The sequence below is a fragment of the Grampus griseus genome, assembly GCF_964374135.1.
Source record: "Grampus griseus genome assembly, chromosome: 8".
Lineage (NCBI taxonomy): Eukaryota > Metazoa > Chordata > Mammalia > Artiodactyla > Delphinidae > Grampus > Grampus griseus.
In genome coordinates this window covers 9,088,612-9,110,909 of record NC_139002.1, presented here as the reverse complement: position 1 = coordinate 9,110,909, position 22,298 = coordinate 9,088,612, and the positions used below count along the sequence as shown (strand labels likewise).

The 22,298-nt window shown below is 41.0% G+C and overlaps 1 protein-coding gene across 3 annotated transcripts in view; it reads right to left on the bottom strand.

Annotated features, from left to right (window-relative positions):
• The window catches only part of FEZ1 (fasciculation and elongation protein zeta 1), a 40,923-nt gene that overhangs the window by 15,159 nt on the left and 3,466 nt on the right, over positions 1 to 22,298 (bottom strand). For all 3 annotated transcript variants that reach the window (XM_082659807.1, XM_082659805.1, XM_082659806.1), the window contains exons 2-4: positions 19,046 to 19,401; positions 11,962 to 12,061; positions 373 to 459 (exon numbers count right to left, since the gene is read on the bottom strand). In XM_082659807.1, the coding sequence (XP_082515933.1) occupies positions 373 to 459; positions 11,962 to 12,061; positions 19,046 to 19,356 (498 nt within the window). In that variant the 5' untranslated portion in view covers positions 19,357 to 19,401. The remainder of the gene's footprint in view (positions 1 to 372; positions 460 to 11,961; positions 12,062 to 19,045; positions 19,402 to 22,298) is intronic.

Here is a 22,298-nt window from a genome sequence, read left to right as displayed (position 1 = left end):
CTTGTAGAACAGCTATTTGGGACCCTTGTTTAAGTGTCTTGACTCCAAGTACAATGAGCTGCAATAAAGACACTTAGCAGGAAATGAAGGCAGTAAATGCTGAGCCCATCTCTGGCTGTTATCAAACATGGACCACATCCAACACACGTCAGGAATTACATCCCTAATTACAGCAGGTGCATAACCTGAGGCTTAAAGAGACATGAAATTTACCAAAGACACAGCCACCACAAGACCATACATTTTTCTACTGCCTGAAAGGGATGTGGCAGGTATGTATTCAGACTTTTTGTCTATCAAAGGAACTAAAAGTTCCAAGAACTTAGAGAGAGAGAGAGAGAGAGAGAGAGAGAGAGAGAGAGAGATTCGTACCTGATCTGCTGTGAGCAGAGGCTCCTCACTGATTCCAGAATAATGTTCACTCTTCTCATTGAACTCTTCCTCTCCTTTCTCATGGATCTGAAAGAGGTGTGGGGTGGGGGATGGAATTCTGATTGACCATCAGCAGAACTGGGATTCTCTCCAGTCTCTAGAATAGATGACACTGACAGAGGCCACTCTGGCCATCCCCTGTGTAAAGAGAAAATCTGAAGAGGTGTGCAGAGTTTCATCCAATTCCAAGCGTACCCTGTCCACACAGCACACATCACTGGGTCCAGCTTAGAAAAAGACAATAAGGCGTGTGTGGCCGGCACCATTCCGACCCATGGGGAAAAGAACTGTTCTTTAACCGACAGACAGGTCGTTTTTACATGAACAAGGAACCTTCCTGAGGTGAGTAACAATGGCAACCAACTCCTGCAGCAAAGGCACACTTGTTTATATAAGGAATTTCAATCTGGGGATCAGTTTCCAGATTTTATTTTATTAGGCATTTAAAGGGGTGGGCTGTTCCAGTGCAAATAATCATGTTTTTAAAATTTGATGAAATGTCATCGTGTCATTGGAATCTAGGCATGGTGTCGTAGCTGATGAAGGATGTACAGAAGCTCCGTTGGACATGCCAACGGAACAACCTAAGCACACCAACCAAAGGACAGACTCCACAGCAACAGCACATACTGAAACATTTGCCACGTGTCTCCAGATTTCCATCATCCCAAGTAAGGCTCTGAAAGCTCCCAACCCTTGAGATTCTAAATGTAGAAGTCCAGCAAGGTATTCACAGCATATCTGACTTTACTGTCCGTGTCCCAAGCGGCCATAGCCTGGTATTGATGTTCAAAACCTGCACAGGATAAGCCCCTAAACCACCTAACAAGCTGTCTGTGTCCAGGAGTCTCGTTTGAAAGTCATTTAGGGTCTGGCAGGAAGTGCCTCAAGGAAATCTTCCTGCAGACACCTGTCATCCAGGAATCAATTTCACTTGCGCACCAACAGCTGGCATGCTGATCTCCCTCTTTCCTGGGGATTACACTTTTCCTGTTCTAATTAGCACCCGCAGGAAACATCCCAGTTCCAATCCAAGCAATCATGTCAGAGGGAGTCCATCCTCAGAAACTTCTCCCCTCTTCCTTGAACTCCACCTTGGCAGGTACCCCCAACAAAACACATCACCTTCTAGCTACATTTGCTTAAAACCGGGACTATGTTATAAAGAAAACATCAAATATATCTCAAAGGCCCTCTGCTCTCAACCTGGATAAGGGGTAGGACAGGGAGGTAATGGGATTATTTGAGGGGTTTTGTGCCAGATGGCGACATATATTTCTGCTGTCGAACCCATATGCTCCTCTCTCCGCCAAGTCCACCACCTGTGGTACCCGCCTGCTTTCTGCAGCTCCCCACTGTGCAGAAGGAAACTCCTGTAGCCACGGTTTGTTCACAACTACTCTCATACGGCAGAACTTTCTTAGGGCTAGAAAGTCCTGTGGTAGAAGTTTGGCTCATGCTGGGAAACAAAGTTTTCTTTTCTGTTTGGATTATTTTTTATAAGCATCTGACAGCCAGTGTTAGTCTATAACCAGAATTTTTTTCATAGTAATTCGATTTTTTAAATGGAATATTTACATTTTCTGAGATGTGGCCAATTTTAGCGAGTTTACCTCACTGGCTGTTAATACTGCATCTTTCAACTACACCATCGCCCTTCCCAAGTCCTCCCTCTGAGCTCCCGGTGAAGGCAGGGGAGAGCTTTTAGGCATAGACCCTTCTTGCTGTTCAGACATTAGGGAAGCCAGGCAGCGGCATGGATGATTCCTAGTTAGAGCCTTCTCTCCCCTCTGGTACAAAGCCTGCTGGTTTGATTTTTCAGGCATGGGTAAAACGAGATTTGAAAATGAATTATAAGCTTGTGAAAGTTACCATGAGTTCGTAGTATCGTGGGAGCTATACCTAACCCGTATGTTCTCAGATCTCAGAAGTCTGCCGCTACAAAACGAAATAAAATAAAAGGAGACACATGCACAAAGTCCTCCCGAGAAAGCCCTGGCCCCTTCCCTCTTCCCCACGTGGATCTCTGCCATCCTCTGCTTTCACTGCATCTGCCCTGTCCCTCTCCTTTTCTCCTCACTCTGTAGCTTTTGTTCTGGTTCCCTCATCTTCCTCACCCTCTCTAAGCCTGGTCCCATGTTTTGCCTCTATCTAGTGGACTCTATTCTGCTCTTGTCACTTCTCAACAAGCCCTCTTTCCTTTCAGTGCTGTTTACAGACTCCCTCCCTTCCCTCCATTCCCAGGACAGCATCTTGTACAGAGTGTGGAAAGCTGGTGAGAAAGATTTTGGAAAATGACAGCATTTACGTATATTGATAACAGTATTCGTCATATATATTCATACACATAGGTATACGGACGAGTGTATGAATACTCTTATTCTTAATATATGACACATGCAGAGAAACGACTGCAGGGAGTTCTTTAGCCTCTTGTGTGGAAACGAGAAGGCTGTCAAATTGGGGCTGAATTTCTCTGTAGACTAAATCTTCAAGTTGTCTCCATATTATTGAAGTGAACTATGGCTCTTCCAAGAAAAAAACCTCATTCTTCTGAGTGACTTCTTCCCAGAATTGAGAATAGAAGACCAAGATCCAGAAATGAGCCTGGCCATACTATTCAGCAAGCTGTTTCCTCCTCCTGCTTTCGGTAAACGGTGTGCCTTTAGGGCTGTAACTTGGTCACTTAAAGCTTAAAAATAAATGCAGAGACTCTTCCCTGGAGACTATGAGAATGCTAAATCTAGGTGCAGGGGAGTCTGAGTGAGAATTAAAATGACATCAAGTTCTTGTGTCCAATAATGCCTATTAACCAGTGTTGTTTGTTAAAGCATTCCAGATGATGCCATTCACAGGAAAGGGAATTTCTACTGCACGATATTTCCCTCCCCTTACCACGATTGTTTCACATGGGTGGTTGTCTTCTTGACCAAATTTAAGAGATAGCGATACATTTTCACCTCCAGTCAAAAAGTAAAAGAAGGAGAAAAAAATCACCAATATGTACCCAGCCCAAGGAAAGGGCAACTTAACCCATCTGTGTGGGTTAAGTCAGTGCTTCTATATCCCCAAAGGGAGATGCACCAGAACACAGCAAACAGCACGTGGCAACAAATACTTGTTGAAAGAAGGAATGAAAAGGAGAGGACTGAATGGCAATACTATCACCTCCTATATCCCAGCTCCACAGATAAATGAGCTGCTTATTCACCTGAAAACAGAAGGATGTAACTTACTGTCCTAGACTCCCATTTCCTCTTGTCTAAGAGAACCACCATCTGCTATCAATTAAAGTTACAGGGATAAAAGAGACCACCTTTTACATCAGTCAGGAACAGAATAGGTTCATTAACTGAAAAACCCAATTAAAAGTGGAGAATTGTGAATAATAATCATACATACATACATAGCTCAAGCAGATTATTTTGACCTGAAAACATAAATGTACATTTATTCATTCACCAAGCGCCTAACGTAAGGCCAAGGCCTTTTCTTCCATCATGGGCCTCCGAGTAGAATTTCATGTAGTCTTTCTTGCATCATCCACATTACAACACAACTTTTGTTTCCTGTTTCTGTTTTTGAACAGTAGAAGGAAGGTACGTGGGAGATTGAGCACACGCAGTTATCTCCTGAAACTCTGCTAAAGTGAGAGTAAAGAGATCAAAAGAGAATATCCCACAGGGACAGAGAGAACTGGAGAAAAGACAACAGCAAAAGAGATGCTAGAGGGCTTCCCTGGTGGCGCAGTGGTTGAGAGTCCGCCTGCCGATGCAGGGGACACAGGTTCGTGCCCCGGTCCAGGAAGATCCCACATGCCGCGGGGCGGCTGGGCCCGTGAGCCATGGCCGCTGAGCCTGTGGGTCCAGAGCCTGTGCTCCGCAACGGGAGAGGCCACAACGGTGAGAGGCCCACGTACCGCAAAAAAAAAAAAAAAAAAAAAGAGATGCTAGAGAGCAGATGCCAACCTAGCATCCACTAAAAAAAAAGGTACAGCTATACAAAGAGGTATAACTAAAATTCCAAAGGTAGATATAAAATGCAATACCAAAAAGTATTTGATTAACCCAAAAGAAGGTGAAACAGAGGAACAATAACAACAAAAAACCCAGATGGAACAAATAGAAATGCAAGATGGTACACCTAAACACAAAATAGTAATGTTATGTTAAACGTTAATGAAATAAATGCTACGCAAGTGAACTAAACACAATAAACTAAAAAGCACAGATTATCATTGTCAGACTGAATATAAAAGACCCAACTACATACAATCTATAAAAGACACATTTTAAAGACGCAGATAGATGAAAAGTAAAAGGATTGAAAAAAATGTATACCTAATAGCATAAGAAAGCTGTTGTGGTTAAATTCATATCAGACAAAGCAGATTTCAAAACAAGGAGTATTACCAGAGATAAAGAAGGATATTTCATAGTGATAAAAGGGTCAATCAGGAAGACATAACAATAGTAAAAGTGTATGCAGTTAATAACAGAGCTTCGAAATATATAAAACAAAAACGGACAGAACTGAAGAAAGAAATAGACAAATCCAGGGTAATAACTGGAAATTTTTAACACTCTTGTCTTGATAATTGATAAAATAAACAGACAAAAAATCAGAATATAAAGAATCCAACCATACTATAAACCACCTTAATCTAGTTGACCTTTTTAGAACATCACAACCAACAATTGCAAAATATACTTTCTTCTCAGTGATACATAGTACATTCACTAAGATACAACATGTGCTAGGTCATACGTCAGTCTCAATATATTTTAAAAGATTTAATTTGTACAGATTTTGTTCTCTGACAAAATTAAATGAGAAATCAATGACAAAATATCTATAAACATTCTTCTAAATAACCCATAGGCCAAAAAAGAAAGAGGAAACTGGAAAATATTTTGAACTGAATGATAATGAAAACATACCACATCAAAATTGTGGGACTCAGTTAAGGCAATGCTTAAAAGAAATTTTATTGTTTTAAGATGCTTATGTTATTACTATGGACTAAATGTTTGTGTCCTCCCAAAATTCATGTTGAAATCCTAACCCCCAATGTGATGGTATAAGGAGGCCTTGGGGAGGTGCTGGGGAGGGTGGAACCCTCATCAGTGGGAGTGTGTTTCTATAAAAGAGGCTCCACAGAGCTCCTCTGTACCATGTGTCCTGTGAGGACATAGTCAGAAGTTGACAGTCTGCAAGCTGGAAGAGACCTTTTACCAGAATCAACCATGCTGGCACCCTGATCGTGGATATCCAGCCTCCATAACTGTGAAAAGTAAATTTCTGTTGTCTATAAGCCACCCAGTCTGTCGTATTTTGTTATAGAAGCCCAAATAGACTAAGATCATTTTTTTAAAGTTTAAAATATGACCTAAGCTTCCACTTTAGAAGCTTAAAAAATAAAGGGTGAAGTAAAACCCTATTTTAAATACAAAGAAGAATACAATCAAGTTAAGGGAAGAAATCAACATACTAGAAAATGAAAAAACACAGAGGAAAAAAAAAACTGGTTCTCTGGAAAGATTAATAAAAGTGATAAACCCAAAAACAGACTGATGAGAAGGGGATGAGGGAGAGGGACAGAGGAGAGAGAAAACACAAATCAACAATAACAGTAATAAAAAAGGGAACATCACTATAGATCTTACTAACATTAAAAGAATGAGAGAATATCATAAACAATTTTGTGGTCAATACTATGACTTAGATTAAATGAATAAATTCCTTAAGAAACACACTTTACCAAAATCATCTCAGGAAGAAGTGGAAAATCTAAATAGCCCAATATCTTTTTTTTTTTTTTTTTTTTTTTTTTTTTGCGGTACGCGGGCCTCTCACTGTTGTGGCCTCTCCCATTGCGGAGCGCAGGCTCAGCGGCCATGGCTCACGGGCCCAGCCGCTCCGCGGCATGTGGGATCCTCCCGGGCCGGGGCACGAACCCGTGTCCCCTGCATCGGCAGGCGGACTCTCAACCACTGTGCCACCAGGGAAGCCCAGCCCAATATCTATTAAAGGAGTTGAATCTGTAATCAAAAACTTTCACGGAGAAAACCCCTGGTCCAGATAGTTTCATTGGTGTAGTCAATCAAATATTTAAGGAAGAAATAATACCAATATAACACAAACTCTTTCAGAAAATAGAAGCAGAAAAATTCCCAATTCACCATATGACATTACAAGAAAAGAAAATTAAAAAGAAAGATTCCTCATGAACACAGATGCAAAAATCCTTAATAAAATATAAACAAATCAAATCCCACATTATGTGAAAAGGATATCTATCACAACTAAGTGGGATTTCTCTTAAAAATGAAAGGTTGGTTTAATATTTGAAAATCAATTAGTGTAATTCATCACATTAACATTGATCTACATACATAAATTGTTTTATAGATTTAATACAATCACAGTTGAATGTCCAGCAAGTTTCTTTGTACAAATTGATCAGGTGATTCCAAAATTTATACAGAAATGCAAAGGACCTAAAATAGCCAAAGCCACTTTGAAAAAAAAGAACAAAGTTGAAAGTCTTATGCTTTATGGCAAGACATTATTATAAAGCTACAGTAATGAATAGAGCATAATATTGGCATTAAGATAGACACATATATCAGTGAAACAGAACAGAGAATTCAGAAATATATCCACACATTTAGGTCAACTGATTTTCAACAAAGGTGCCAAGACAATTCAATATGGAAAGGATATTTCCAATGAATTATACTAGAACAACTGGATAGCCATACACATGAACCCTGACATTAACCTCACACCATATACAGAAACTAACGTGAAGTGGATCATAAACTATATAAGAGCTAAAACTACAAAACTTCTAGAAGGCTTAAGAAAACACTCTTAGTGACCCTGGGCTTGGCAATTTCTTAAGTACTACATAAAAAGCACAAACTATTAAACACAGATGAATAAACTGGACTTCATCACATTTAAAAAACATTTGCTCTTCAAATGTACTGTTAATAAAGTTAAAAGACAGTCCATAGACAAGAAGAAAATATTTGTAAAACATACAACAGAAAAAGGACTATACCTAGAATATATGTGTTAAAATAAGTAAACAAAGAGGCTATTAGACTGAGATGACTTGAATGCTTCAGGAGTCTCCTAAGCAAACCAAAACCTCTAATGCCTCAAGGTTAAGAACTCAAACCAAAGGACAGCCACTCACAAACAGCCACCCAGACTTTTCCAGATGATGCAACCACTCAAGCTACAGCCAATCAGATAATTTCCTTCCTTTGCTTCCACCTCTTCTCTGTAAAAGTCCTTCCTCTAGCTCCTGTCGATGGAGCACTCCTACCCACTTTGGGTTTGGCATTGTCTGATTCGAACAGATTTTTGCTCAGGTAAACTCTCAGAAATTTAATATGCCTCATTTTATCTTTTAACATGAGGAACTCCAATGACTCATTACTAAGAACACAAACAGCCCACTAAGAAAATGGGCAAAAGATCTGAACAGGTACTTCACCAAAGAAGATGCATGGTCTGTGAATAAGCACATGAAAAGATGCTTAACATCATTTGTTACCAGGAAAATGCAAATTAAAATAAGATACTACTATATACCCACTCAGATGACTAAAATCAAAAAGGCTGTCCAGGGCTTCCCTGGTGGCGCAGTGGTTGAGAGTCCGCCTGCCGATGCAGGGGACGCGGGTTCGTGCCCCGGTCCAGGAGGATCCCACATGCCGCGGAGCGGCTGGGCCCGTGAGCCATGGCCGCTGAGCCTATGCGTCCGGAGCCTGTGCTCCGCAACGGGAGAGGCCACAACAATGAGAGGCCTGCGTACCACAAAAAAAAAAAAAAAAAGTGAAAAAGACACTTACAATATGACTCAGACATCCCACTCATAGGTTTTTACCCAAGAGAAACAGAGACATGTCCACAAAAAGACTTATACGAGAATGTTCATAGTAGCTTCATTCGCAATATTCAAAAGCTGGAAAAAAACCAAATGTCCATCAACATGTGAATGAATAAGCAAATTATAGTATATCAATATAATGGAACACTACTCAGCAATAAAAAGGAATGTATGTAGATACATGCAATAAAATAGATGAATATCTAGATAATTATATTGAGTTTTAAAAATCAGACTGAAAAAAGAGTACATGCTGCGTGATTCCACCTATACAAAATTCTAGAAAATGCAAACTAATCTATGATGACAGCAGCTAGTTGCCTGAAGATTGGGGGGTGAAAGGGAAGAGTGATGGACATGCAGACATGCTCACTATCTTGATTGTGGTGATGGTTTCACAGACGTATATGTCAAAACCTATCAAACTGCACTCTTTAACATGTGTTGTTTATTGTATGCCAATTATCCTTCAGTAAAGCTATGATTAAAAAGGAAAAGTAATATACCATGACCAAGTTGCCTTTAATCTCAAGAATGCAAGGTTGATTTAACATTTGAAACTCAATTCATGTAATTCATTACATTGACATAATAAAGGAGAAAACCATATAATCATCTCAATAGAGGCAGAAAATGGAAATAATTCATCTTCAGAGAAATAACAAGCAACCATGCCACAATTTAAAGTCATGAGCTTCCAGGTCAAAAGGGCCCATGGATTATAATTCATCTGAATGAAAAAATAAAGCTCACTCTGAGGCACATTACTGTAAAAGAAATGAGAAAGGAAAAAGAGAATATTCTGAAAGCTTCTAGAGAGAACCAAAAGAGAGTCACATAGAAAAGACAAAGAATCAGAATGGATTCTAAATGGGGCTTCTCAATCGTCACTGAAAGCTGGAGGAAAAGATAATGATGGCTTTGCAATTCTGAGTAAATATTCACTTGCAGCCTAAAATAACTCTATCAAGTCAAATTCTCAATCAAGAGTATGATGGGAGAATAAAGACACTCTCATCTATTCTAACAAATATATTCCTCTCTACCCTTTCTCAAGAATACACTGAATTTTTTCACCAAAACAAGGGAACATACCCAAAAAAATAAAAGCATGGCAGTCAGAGGACAGGAGAGAGAGACATGAAGATTTCCCAGGACAGCAGCTGTGCACCAGATCTAGAGTACAACCACATTAGTTTATAGCAAAAAGATGGAGGGTACTAGTTTGGATTTTTTTTTTTGATTGAATTGAAAGACTATCTGATTTTTTAAAAACATATTTTGAGATGTAGAGTTCACTCAGAGTTTGGGGTTGAACTAATGATAGATATACAGGAAGCTAAGCAAATGAAAAAACAAGGCAATTCTTCACTCCAGGTTAAATAAGAAGTTGTACAAGAGAGGAAATATTCTTATAGAACACTACATGATTCAGCAAGAAATAGTATTTACACAGTTACCCTAGTGTGTACTTGTAATATTGATTTAATTGGTGACAAGGGGGAAGGCCAAATGTGAGTATTTGAGGTGTTGCGAGAGACTTAAATCTTATCTTCCATAATGGACAACAGCCAAAATTATTCATTTTAGATAATCAAAGAAGTAGTAACATAAATGTGTTATTTAGAAAATTGTAGGTACCCGCCAAAAGAAACAGCTATAAGAAGTCAAAGTGGTTGCCTCTAATGGAGCCAGGAAAGATAAGTCAGAGACTGCTGTTTATATTTTTTGTTGTCTTGTATTATTTTAAAAATATTATTTGACTTTTAAAATTACACACATGTGTTACTTTGATTTTATAAAAGCAAAAATGACTGTCTTTGCAGTCATAACCCTACAGTTTCCATAACATTTCATGACATTAGTTACAGTCACAAGGACAAGCATGAACAGGTTTGGGAAAAAACACAACTGATTCTTGGCAATGAATTAAGTGGAAGAAGAGATAAGACTTCCCAGAGAGAAGCCTACCAGTCGTGTTCATGCCGCATGCCAAGGGCTTTCGGTTGGCATGTTTTACAGAAGGAATACAGAGCACTGGTTATATAGCAAGTCGTTTAAACTGATGTCAGTGAAAAGAGCTTCTACTGTAATGAATCCAGATAATAAAGGAGGCTAAAATAAAACAACCTTAATCCATCCACTTTTGCTACGCCGTCCATTTCCCGTGGGTCAGATGGAGAATATTCTACAAGGAGCAGAGCTCAAGATCATCCTTCTCAGGGTCATTCAGTTTGCCCTGAAATATTAACCCTCTTGAGGGAAATCTGCAAATGAGGATAAATTAGAGTCCTTTTGAAGGGTAGGCTATCTTATATATACTTTGGCTTAATCCACAAAATGAGTTGGAAAGGTGGCAAAGGAGATAACAAAGCAAAATTTGCCTTTTGCACCATGACGGACCTGATTTCATTTCAGTCACTAGGGTTATTCCATTATTGCCTATCTTCTCCTTTGCATTTTGGGTAAGTACTAAACACGATCTATATAAGTACCGCAAGAGAAAAAAAGCGCTCGGGAGTTCAAAACAGGACCTGAGACATCCCACACCCATGCTAAGTAGGGTTGAAGCAAATCTCTTTGTTTCGAAGTCTATTCTTGTGGTTTTAAGTATTTTGGATGGCTAAGTATTAGAAGAATTAAAAAGGGTATTCAGCCACCTTTTCAACAAATCGGCCAATTGCTGATCTCTTTGCTGTGCTATTTTGGCCAATGATCTGCAGAAATGTCGTCCAGTAAGGGAAATCTGGTTCTCGCTCTTCCTTGGACTCAATCCTGGAGCACCTAGAAAGATCAGATCCACCTCCCACCCTCATTTGCTGTGCGCACAGGATTGTGACAGCCCTTCCTGATAAGAAATTGTCAAATTTCCTTTATAAGTGAAACTAGAAGACAAAGCAACGTAGAAACAGGCTTTCAGCAAGGACAGAGCCCTTACGTGATTTAGCTTTCTATATGTATATTCTGCTAGGAGGGGCAGTTTGGATATTCTGAAAGGTCACGTTCCATAACCTATGCAAGTCAACTCAAACTAAGTCTTCTCTTTACTTTTTCAGAAGTCTGTAGGCTACTTTCCTCTTCGGCATCAGTAACCACAGACTGTGACTCAGGTCCAGCCATATAAGTGCCTGTTTAATGAGTTTCATAAAGAATTCCTCCCCGTTGCATGGTCACCTCACTATTATCTGGGTCCCCACTCTGGCCATTAGCCAGGCCCTGAGCTGGTCACAAGTCTGTCAACACTTTTTGATGGGACTGAACTGTCCATCTTAGATGGGAAACCCTGATTTTTTTTTTTTAACCATCATTATTCCAACACAAAAAAAGCCCATTATATTCACTCTCCTCTCTTACTTCAGATCACCTTATTTTGCATGTTGTAGGCCGACGATGAGCAACAGAAGTGATCTGCATTTACAGTCTTTACAATCACTCCAATCACCTCATATACCCTGGATGTCCCCCTTCATCTTATTTTTCACTTCCTCCACAACTCCTACTTTCCCAGCAATGATGTCGAGCTTCAATACATAGTGGGGAAGACTGTTGCATTACTGAATGTTTTTCTAACTGGAATCCACAGCTTCTCAAGCCCTGCTAAGCTGGGGGCCCCAGAGAGGTACCTCAGTTTCAGAGCTGTTGCCATTCAGAGCCTCCACGTTTGGGTCCCTCCAGTCTTCTGAGAGTGAAGGGATGTAATTGTCTGTCAGAGCATCCCAAACCCTGTAAACAAAGAGAAGCTCTCATTAGCACACATCTGTGGCCTGGCCTGGCCTGGAGGAAGGAAGAGCTGGGCCAGGGGAGGAGAGAGGCTTCTGTGTGTGCCAGGCTGAGATCATCTGCCTTCCAGCATGCAGGAGCGAAGTAGCTTCAAAACTGAATTTCAGGCATTACCAGGAGAGAAGGAGCCAAGAGAAGAGACCCTGGCCAGGAGCCTCAGTGCCAAAGGTGTTTGCTTAAGAGAAGAGGAATTTCTCACCATTGAGAAACCAATGGTAGCGTCTACAAGTAAAACACCTCTGGCAACAGATAAACTGCCCCTGAAACTAAATCTGCCCCTCAACCAAATGGCTCCTGTCTCACGAACTTAAGAAATGTCCATGTTTCCTTTTTTATGGGCAGAGAAGAATGAGAAGGGAGGGAGGAAGAGAGAGATTGATCTGGGCAGATTTTCTGGCTGAATCTCATTAAGATCAGGGTCAGGCTTCCCTGCTGGCGCAGTGGTTGAGAGTCCGCCTGCCGATGCAGGGGACACGGGTTCGTGCCCCGGTCCGGGAGGATCCCACATGCCGCAGAGCGGCTGGGCCCGTGAGCCATGGCCGCTGGGCCTGCATGTCTGGAGCCTGTGCTCCGCAGTGGGAGAGGCCACAACGGTGAGAGGCCCGTGTACCGCAAAAAAAAAAAAAAAAAGATCAGGGTCATTGTCTAGTTTATATATACAGCTGGCCCTTGAACGACGCGAGTTTAAACTGTGAGCATCCACTTACATGTGGATTTCTTTTCCAATAGATATTGTAGTACCAATATTTTCACTTTAACTAAGTGTGGAGGAAAGTTTGTGTTCGATTAGAGATCACAATATGTGGACTTAAAAGAAGTAGGCTTTGAGTCCTGCTTCTATTCAAATTGTTTCAGCTTATTGCCCTTGTGGTTTACTAATTCCTTTGTTTTTGAGGCAGAAACAGCAGGAAATGGATTTTTCAAATACCCAGGGGGTCAGCACCCTTAATCCCCCATGCTGTTCAAGAGTTAACTGCCTGCAATCTAAAAGGTCAAGAATTAATTCCTTGACATCTAACGTAGGTAAGGGGATGATGCCAGTGCTATTAAAAGTTACTTATTACCCAAAATGTTTTAGGGATCCCAGGGTGGCACAATCCTGTCCTCTAGCAATGTAGAGTCTAAGTGTGCCCTGTCTCTATCATGGAGACTCCAAAGAAAATATATGAAAGGAACCAATAAATACACCACTGTCTACACAATTAGTTTTTAGTGGGGGAAGATGGGGTTCCCTTTATTACGTTTCTTTTTTAAAGTTCTGATAGGTACATTATAGGAAAGGGTATTCTACAATTCTTTTCGCTTAACTCACTTATTTCAGAAAGATTTTCTTGGGGAAAAAAATGGGGAGGGGTTTGGGGAAAAGCCCAAAGTCACAAACTCTCACACACAGGAAAATGAATAAATTAGTCAACACTAAGAGATTAATGTAAATCAGTAAACCAAGCTCCTAAAATAATGAATGCCGTCCATGGAAGCCAGTGGCACTTGAGTTAATATTAGGTAATGAAATAATGAGGGCTCAGTGCAATCTCCTTCAGGTGCCTATGCACATCAAACATGAATGATACCTGTGAAACAAGGTATAAGAAGGTACAGTTTATTTAGATATACTAATATAAGGTAAGGGTCATTTAAAAATAAGCAACTATGTACACATAGGAGCAAATCCAAAACATGACAAAGTATGGTGTAAGATGCTGAAAAGATAAGTGCACATTTTATATATATAGCAAGATGTGTATATATATATATATGTATATATATATATTTATGTATATTTCAGAGCACAGACACTTGAAATCAGATACATAAAATGGGGGAGGGGAGTGTTCTTAACATATATAAAATCTGGAATGACATATGACATATGGGTATATAATCAAGGAGATTTTCCTAGCGCACAATGCACACAATTTGGTAATAAAAAAAGCAACTCAAGAAAACACAATATAATGGCACTGCTTTGGTTATCCACTTATTCATTTTTTGTAGTACAGTTACAAGAAGGCACTTGGAGAGACCTCATCAAGTGTTCATTCGACATCTCTTCAGCAGGATTTCAGTCTACGTCTTAAACAGGGGTGATAATACCGTTTCCATCAAGCACTATTAGAGCTTCATTAATCCAGCCTAATTCTAAATCCAAGTCTCATTAGCGTTCTAAAGCCAAGAGGCAAATATGCTTTGCTGTCTCCAAAAGTCCCAGCGCCACACCCACTAGGAAGGTCAGCAGTCGAGTCCTCCGTGCCTCACTGCATTACACTCTCTGCGTCGAGAATGAACAACTGCATGCAGGCACTGACCTTCAGGTCTGACCCTGCAGCAGGCGCCTGGAAAAATAAAATTCAGCAAAGCCCAAAACAGGCAGGAGCCTTTTGTACCTCTCCTAGATAGGATGGAAGCTGGAACCTTGAACGGACCGCACACTTTCCAATGACCTTGAAACTGTTTATATCCTTAAACTGACAACTGGAGACTGCCTCCAATCATTTAGGGTGGCAACTTTTCTCACCTGAGCCTTCACTAACATACTCTGGATTTTACCTTCTAATTCTAGACCTTTAGTGACAATTCCCTAAACCTTTATCTCCTCGGGATATCAAGCCATCCTTTTTCTGTTTCAGGTTTTCTTCTTGCTTTCTGATGGACATACTTTTTATCCTTTGAGGTTCATAAGCAGCCTTTAATAGAACGACTCTCACCTCTCTGTCATCACTTGCACACCCTTCCCGTATTCATTCAGTGCCCATTTAACAATAATAACCATAGCAGCCAACCTTACTGAGCATTTACTATGCATAAGCCAGGCACTATCCTAAACTCTCTGTGGATTAATTCATTCACTCCTCACAACCCTATAAGGCAGATACTGAGAAAAAAACCCTGAAACACAGAGAAGTTAATTAACTCATCTAGATTCACACAGCCAGCAATGACAGAGGTTGGATTTGAACCCAGGCAATACAGCTACAGAGCCTATATTCCTACCCACTTAACTATTCCAATTCTTTATGAACTTTATGATGGGCATGGGCATCAGAACAATATGCCAAGTTCCAAATCACAACCTAGAACAGCAGTTCAGCAGCCGGCTCTGCGTGAAAAGTCTATAACTGCATTATTCTGGACCCGGTGCTTTCATCAATCTATGAAAGGAGAAATGGGAAGGTCAGCAAGGGTACACGCCTGCTTTCTGTTTAGATCTCCAGCCCGGGGAAGGTAAAATGGATGGCAAAGGCAGGCACAGGAACGAAGAATGGCGGTGGGAGGGAAAAACACAAAGCTTTCTGTGAGGGAGAGAATGGGACGGAGTTTTCTCCCCAGAGAGGTTATCCATCTTATCCTAAGAGGGTTCTTGGGAAGAGTTATATTCCCTGTTAGAAGCATCCTGGGTGGACTGTAAAACTCCACTTCCTGAGAAGCATCCTGCTATTGACACTTATCTCGGGGAAAGGAGACTTTGAAAGCTATCCACTATATCTTTCATCAAAGAACTAAGATTAAACAGGTTCCCTCCATTCTTGTCATTACGCTGCCACGGCACCTGAGATCCAATTTGCTCCTTCAGTCCCTGTAATAACAGAAAAGGCTTTTCATGTGCATATTTTATATCATGGGCTTAGATGCCTATAGAAATGACCGTAAGTATCTTTCACCATGGAGGGCTAGGGATTTGGAAAAGGATGCTAGCAGAGGATGAGCAAACCAAACAGAACAGGTTGGACAAGACACGTATCCAAAAATCTGGGTCTGGAACTGGCAACATAGCTATCAAGGCTACATCAATCCTCACACACACACACACACACACACACACACACACACACACACACACACCCCTATATACCTATTCCTGACAATATGGTAGACAGCTTATAGTGCTTGTTAGAATTCCAACTTGGGAACATTTCCCTTAAGCCCCTCTAGGCTGGCTACTGCCCTTGTCCAGTTTTATTTGTGTCGAGTCAGGCCAATATCCACACTTAGATGTGTGTTAACATGAGTATACTTTTGCTGTTAATACTTAGGAGTTATGAATTATTAACACATCAATGACTTTGAACAACTTTTTAGATTCTTTCAAATGCTTCAGTAGAATCCATCCTATCTCGGCCTTCCACATGGGGAAACTGAACCTCTAAGAGGAGAATTAACTTTCCTAAAGATCACAGGCATCTGTCGACTTTCCCTATCTGATTATTTGGGAGTCACTTCTCTTCGACTTAAAGCATGGCTGACTCCAGGGTGTTTATTTATCATGCGAACTTGATTTTTAACATGACCTTTAATCCAGTAATTCTACCGGAAGGACAGGACTGTCAGTGTTCTCACATGTTTGGCCCCTCTGTCTCCAGGGTCCTTGTAAGACAGGGACCCCGGTGAAGCAGGAAGTGGGGTGAGGGCTGACCATTCCCACTCTGTAGGCCTCCAGGTCGGATCTCTTATGACAAAGGAAAGGGTGTTCCTACATATGCAAAGAAGAGATTCTGGAATATTTTCTAAATTTAGAAACAAGAAATACATATAGATACATACTGACTCTCTTTCAATGCCTGGGACTTCCATGCCCTGACAAATCAGAGAAGAGTTGATAACTCAGCCAATTCCCTCTAAGCCACATAGTTCCAAATGAAAACTAAAGAAGTCAAAACTTCAAAGGGAATCACTGACCCTGCTTTCTGATTCGTGCTATCTTTCAGGAGGTTAGTTTGACCAAGAATTTCATTGTTTTTGTTTGAAGCCTCTACTGTATAGTTCTAACCCACCCAAAACACTTTCCATTCATGGGTGGATGAAATAAATCTCTAACTACTAAACCTAGGCAGGTTTATTAGAACACCAGAGCAGGGCTCAGGAGACCATTAACCACGCTGGATATTAAATTATCTTTTTCCTTTACCTCATCATAATTTTACAGTTGAAATAGCTTGATAGGTGTCTCTAAAACAAAGTGTGTAATTTAATTCAAATTTTTATTTTAATTTGTAAAGCTTTAGATACGCGGAATGCCTAGAAACCACTGTGTTACGATTTCTCGTCCCAGATTCTTCCCACCACGCTTTCCCCAAATCATATTTTATCTCTAAGGAATTATTCAACCTTTGGTCATTTAGCTGAGGCAGTCAATGAGGCAGGCAAGTCAGAAAAATCAGGATAAGACTAATAATCTCATGTGATGGTAATTAACATTGAGTGGCCTCTGCTAATGTGCTAGGAAAGAGTAAGAACCTGCTTGCTGGGCCTCTGTCCTTAATGAGGCAAAGTGGTGGTCTGGACAGGGGAGAAATGATTTGTTGGAAGCAAAAGGAATTTTCCGAGCACAGCCTGGGTGAGGTGAGAAATTAGCTTATTGGCAAGTCCTTAGCCCTGCTTCATCAAGATTGAGCTCGGGAGGTCCCAAAGATGAGGACCCACGCAGTCAACTAGAGTTAAGTGACAAGCCCAAGGTCACACAGCGAGTTAGTGAGAGTGTGAAAATCGCAATTCATCGTGTTTCTAGTCCATTGCCTGGTGCAATGAAGTAGATAGCAGTAAAAGCTACTCTGTATAATAAAGCCCCAGAGCCATTCTTTTTTGACCTTGAGGAGTTGAGCAAATTATAAAAGGCTCAGAATCTAAAAGAATCAATTTGAAACTTAAGATTGAATTGAAACACGTAGCCCACAGTTATAGTACTGGTCACCAGAGTGAAATGTTCTCTGTGATCATGCCTTCAGGCTAGCATTAATTAAAAAGAAAAGAAGGAAGTGGCATGGGCCAAGAAATACATTAAGTGCACCTACGAGGCTAGCTATTATTGCTTATCCAGGTCATTCGATATTCAATATTCACTCCAAAAATATTATTTGATCACTTACTACACACCATGTGCTGAATCAGACAGTGGAGAGATAATAATGAATAAGACAGACAGATATACAACCCTTGTATTCACAGAGATACAGTCTCAGTAGTCATCAAATAAGCAACTATCTGCCCAATACAATCAGGTTCAATCCTGTGGGACAAATCTCTTCCCCCACTTACTCATGGGCAACTTCCCACCCAAGTCCATAAAAAGAGAAACCAAAAGTACAGTTGCCCCAAACTTCCACTGCCAATCCACTGCCAACAACTTGACATTTCTTGTGTGATCCCTAAAGAACAGTTGATGCATATTTTATCCCTACGGGGAATTTACGCCTATTTTTACTAAATGCCCCAAACACCTTTCTTTAATTTATATGACAAATCACTCCCTTCTTCTCTTTTCTAGTCCCTCCTTGAACAGCACTTTTCTCAAATTCCTTTTCTTGACTTCTGTTAAGACCCTGCAAGGTGGCTAGTAAGTGACCCAGGGAATCTGCATACTCAAAAGCCACTTCACCTGGTTATCACCTTTATTGTGTCCAGGGTGATTCCCTGTTCTCTTGGTTCAGTGTGTATGCTTTCTTATTTGGACATATCTTAACATTTGTAGATAATTTTTCCAGTCCTACGGGGTTATAAACAATTTGGAGATTTTCACAATCCTGGTGTTTTGTAAAGCAAATTGTTCCAACGACATATATTCCTCTGTCACAGTTCACTAAATTTTTTTCTGGTCCTTATTTCTAATATCTGGGTGGGTTACCATGGATATAAAGAAAGCTGAAGATAGACAGACCCCCAAATGTACCATGCTCCTGAAATTCAATTTTGCATCTAGGAAAACCCATTTCCTAAAAATCCTTCATTCCTTTGTGGTTTCAACTTAAGAAAGCTCTATGAGTAACTGTAAAGGGACATAACTGAACAATGTCAGCAGTTACCAGGGCGCTGCCTCACAGAGAAAAATATAAGTAATATGCCATGAACCCAAGGACAGAAACTCGTTCTACGTCAGGAAGCCCCAGATTCCAGGGCTCTAATCTGAGGCAAGAGAGGGCAATTAAGACAGCTTACTCCTCATCCTGCAGAGTCTCCTCCTCCTCTTGGATCTGGAACTGGTTCTTCACGGGAGCTAGGTTCTCGGTCTTGGCGTTGTAGTTCCGAAAGCAGACATTGAGCTTCTCATCAAATTCATTCACCAGGTCCTCCATGGACTTGAAGCTGATTATTTCAGAAGAAAAATTCTCAAGCTCAGAGAGGGAGGGGTCCTCTAGATGGTGGGGAGATGAGCCGTAGAAACACCGTGGCTTCTCTTCTGGGTCCTCCGAGCAGCAGGGCCGAAGGTCCTCAAATTCTTCATCCAAACTCACCAGTGGGGCCTCCATTCTTGCACAACAATAGAACAACTGCAATGTTCAGGATTCGTTTATCTAGAAGAATTAAACAGGGTGATGTGAGTTTGGACTGGACTTTTGTGCCAACTCTGCTGAGGAACCATAATCACTTATTCCATAACTCTCATCCCTCTGAAAACAAAACTTCCACTTTACTGGTCCATCGCTTCCGTACTTCCTCACTATTATATCCTTAAGGAGTTCAAATATCATTGTTAGTGTGAATAATGCTAACCCAATTAGCATACATTTTGGAGGCACACCTGCTTCCAATTCCCTGCTCCAAAAAACAAAGCCTAATGGTTAAGCATGCAGCCTCTGGACCAGACTGCCTAGGTTTGCATCCTGCTCTGCCCCTTACCAGCTGTGACCTTAGCAGTAACTTAACTTCTCTGTGCTCCCTTTTTTTCTTCTCAGGACAGAAATAATAACAGGACCTATCTCAAAGGACTGTCCTAAGGGTTAAGGGAGTAAACACTGGTAAGTGCTTAGAACAGTGCCTGGCAGATAATAAACGTCTATGTTGTTCAGTTTATGTTCTCTATTATTATTTTATTATTATTATTACTATTACAATAGGTCCACAACCCTAACCATGTGCTCTCAAAACTGGAAGTTTGGGCTTCCCTGGTGGCACAGGGGTTAGGAATCCATCTGCCAATAGAGGGGACGCGGGTTCGAGCCCTTGTCCGGGAAGATCCTACGTGCCGTGGAGCAGCTGGGTCCGTGTGCCACAGCTGCTGAGACTGTGCTCTAGAGCCCACGAGCCACAATTACTGAGGCCCCCGTGCCTAGAGCCCGTGCTCCGCAACAGGAAGCCACCGCAATGAGAAGCCCGCGCACCATGATGAGGAGCAGTCCCCGCTCGCCGCAACTAGAGAAAGTCTGCGCGCAGCAACGGAGACCCAACACAGCCAGAGATAAATAAATAAAATAAAATAATTTTTTTAAAAAAAGAAAACACCTGGAAGTTTTTCGTAACTTATTTGGTGGTAAAACCTGCCCTGACCTAAACACGTTTGGCAACTAAACCTGATCTACATGAATATAGAGCTGTTCATGGTTTTAATTTATCCCATTTAGTGTGTTTTGCTGCAGAAATTTTAATTTTTTTAAATTATAGAGATTGATACCCCAGGCCCCGGGGGATGATATGCAGAATATGCACTCTATTATCGCCTTCCAAAATCTGAGATAATCTAAATTCTGAAACATGCCTGGTCCCAAGCGTTTTGGATAGGGCTTCATGGACCTGGATATTATTACTCTCATCAATAAATGATAGACTAATTGAACACTAATACAGACTTTCAAACAAGCACCTGAGTTTTTCCCAGACACACAGCATATGTCTGAAACTAGAAGAATGGATTAAATGACCTAGTACCTGTAAGAGATAAGACCCAGAGACTCATGTGCTCCAAAGCCCAGACTCCACAACCACCTTGGGCACTACACCCTGGAAGGCTGTACACTCACCTCCCTTCATTTCCCAACAGCTCCGGGTCCTCTACCTACACTGCCTTTCGCTGTGATTTAACCATCTGTGCGTACATCCAAGCCCTTCCCCAATTTTAATTTAAATTCCTCGAGGGCAGAGACGTCCTCTGGATACCCTCCATGGTTTCTAGCACACGCTGCCTGCGGCGAGGCAATCAATCACTGTGTGCTCACTGACAAATGATCTTCTGTCCCCCTCACGCAGTTTTCATTTTCCATTGCAGGCAGCACAAGCATTAGTGTCTATCATACCCTTCTCCACATACTCAGCTTCCTTCCCTGGAACACGGCAAGGCAACCAAACTTTTCCCTCCTATCTGCGTGATGACTGATCCAGATAGATGCTTAAATTGGAACCACTACCTCAAGAGGACCAAACAGACAGCAAAAACCACGGCTTCTGCCCCAGGACTGCCATTCTCCACCTCTACCTACAAAACTAAAACTCTAAATAAGCGAGGCAGAGGGTATGCCAGGTGAGGACCCGGCCAGTTCTTACTGGGATTTTACTGGGATTAAGTCAGTTGCCACCACGTCTCATCAAAACATATTCTGAGTATTTACAGTTTGCAAAGGCAACATAAGAGGACCTTGGAATACAAGAAGATATAAAAGCAGTATTATGACAGCTTGGAAAGAACACAGGCTCAGGAGCCAACAGACCTGCCAAAGGCTGGCTGAGTGACAAGCACTGTGGGTCCTATTTCCTCGTTTGTTAAAATGAAGGTGTTGGTATAGAGTTAATGCCTCTGAAAGTTAATTTTAATAACATATTAACTTAATACTTTTAATTGATACATTTTAATAGTATAGTTTATTTAATCTAATATATACAAAATAGTGCCATTGCAAAATGTAATCCATATTTTTAAATATTAATGAGACATTTTACATTCTTTTTTCATACTAAGTCTTTGAAATGTGTATTTTACATTCACAGTATGTCTCCATGTGGATCAGCCGCATTTCAAGTGTCCAATATCCACGTATGGCTAGTGGCTACCATATTGGACAATCCAGCTATTAAGCAATATACACACAACTAATTACCAGCTAGAGCTTCTTCACCTATGGTCGACAGACCCCTAAGGGCTCTTTGAATATAACCATATTTTATTTTATGCACTTAAAAGCATATTCAGAGAAGGATCCCAAAGGTTTCTCTACATTGGTAAAGTGGCCCACAGCACAAAAAAGATTAGGAACCTCCAAGTGCCAAAAAAGTGAGTTTAGAAAAGATCACTGAGTGCAACTGAGAGTAAGGAAGGTTTTACAGACAAGGGATTCGTATGGAGAGAGGAAGGACTCTGATGGTTAATGCCGGGCCCCAGGGTCCAATCCTGTTCCTATTACTTCCTAGCTATGAGACTTTGGGCAAATTATAAGCCTCTCTGACCCAGCTTCCTCATCCATAAAATGGTGTTTAAATAGCA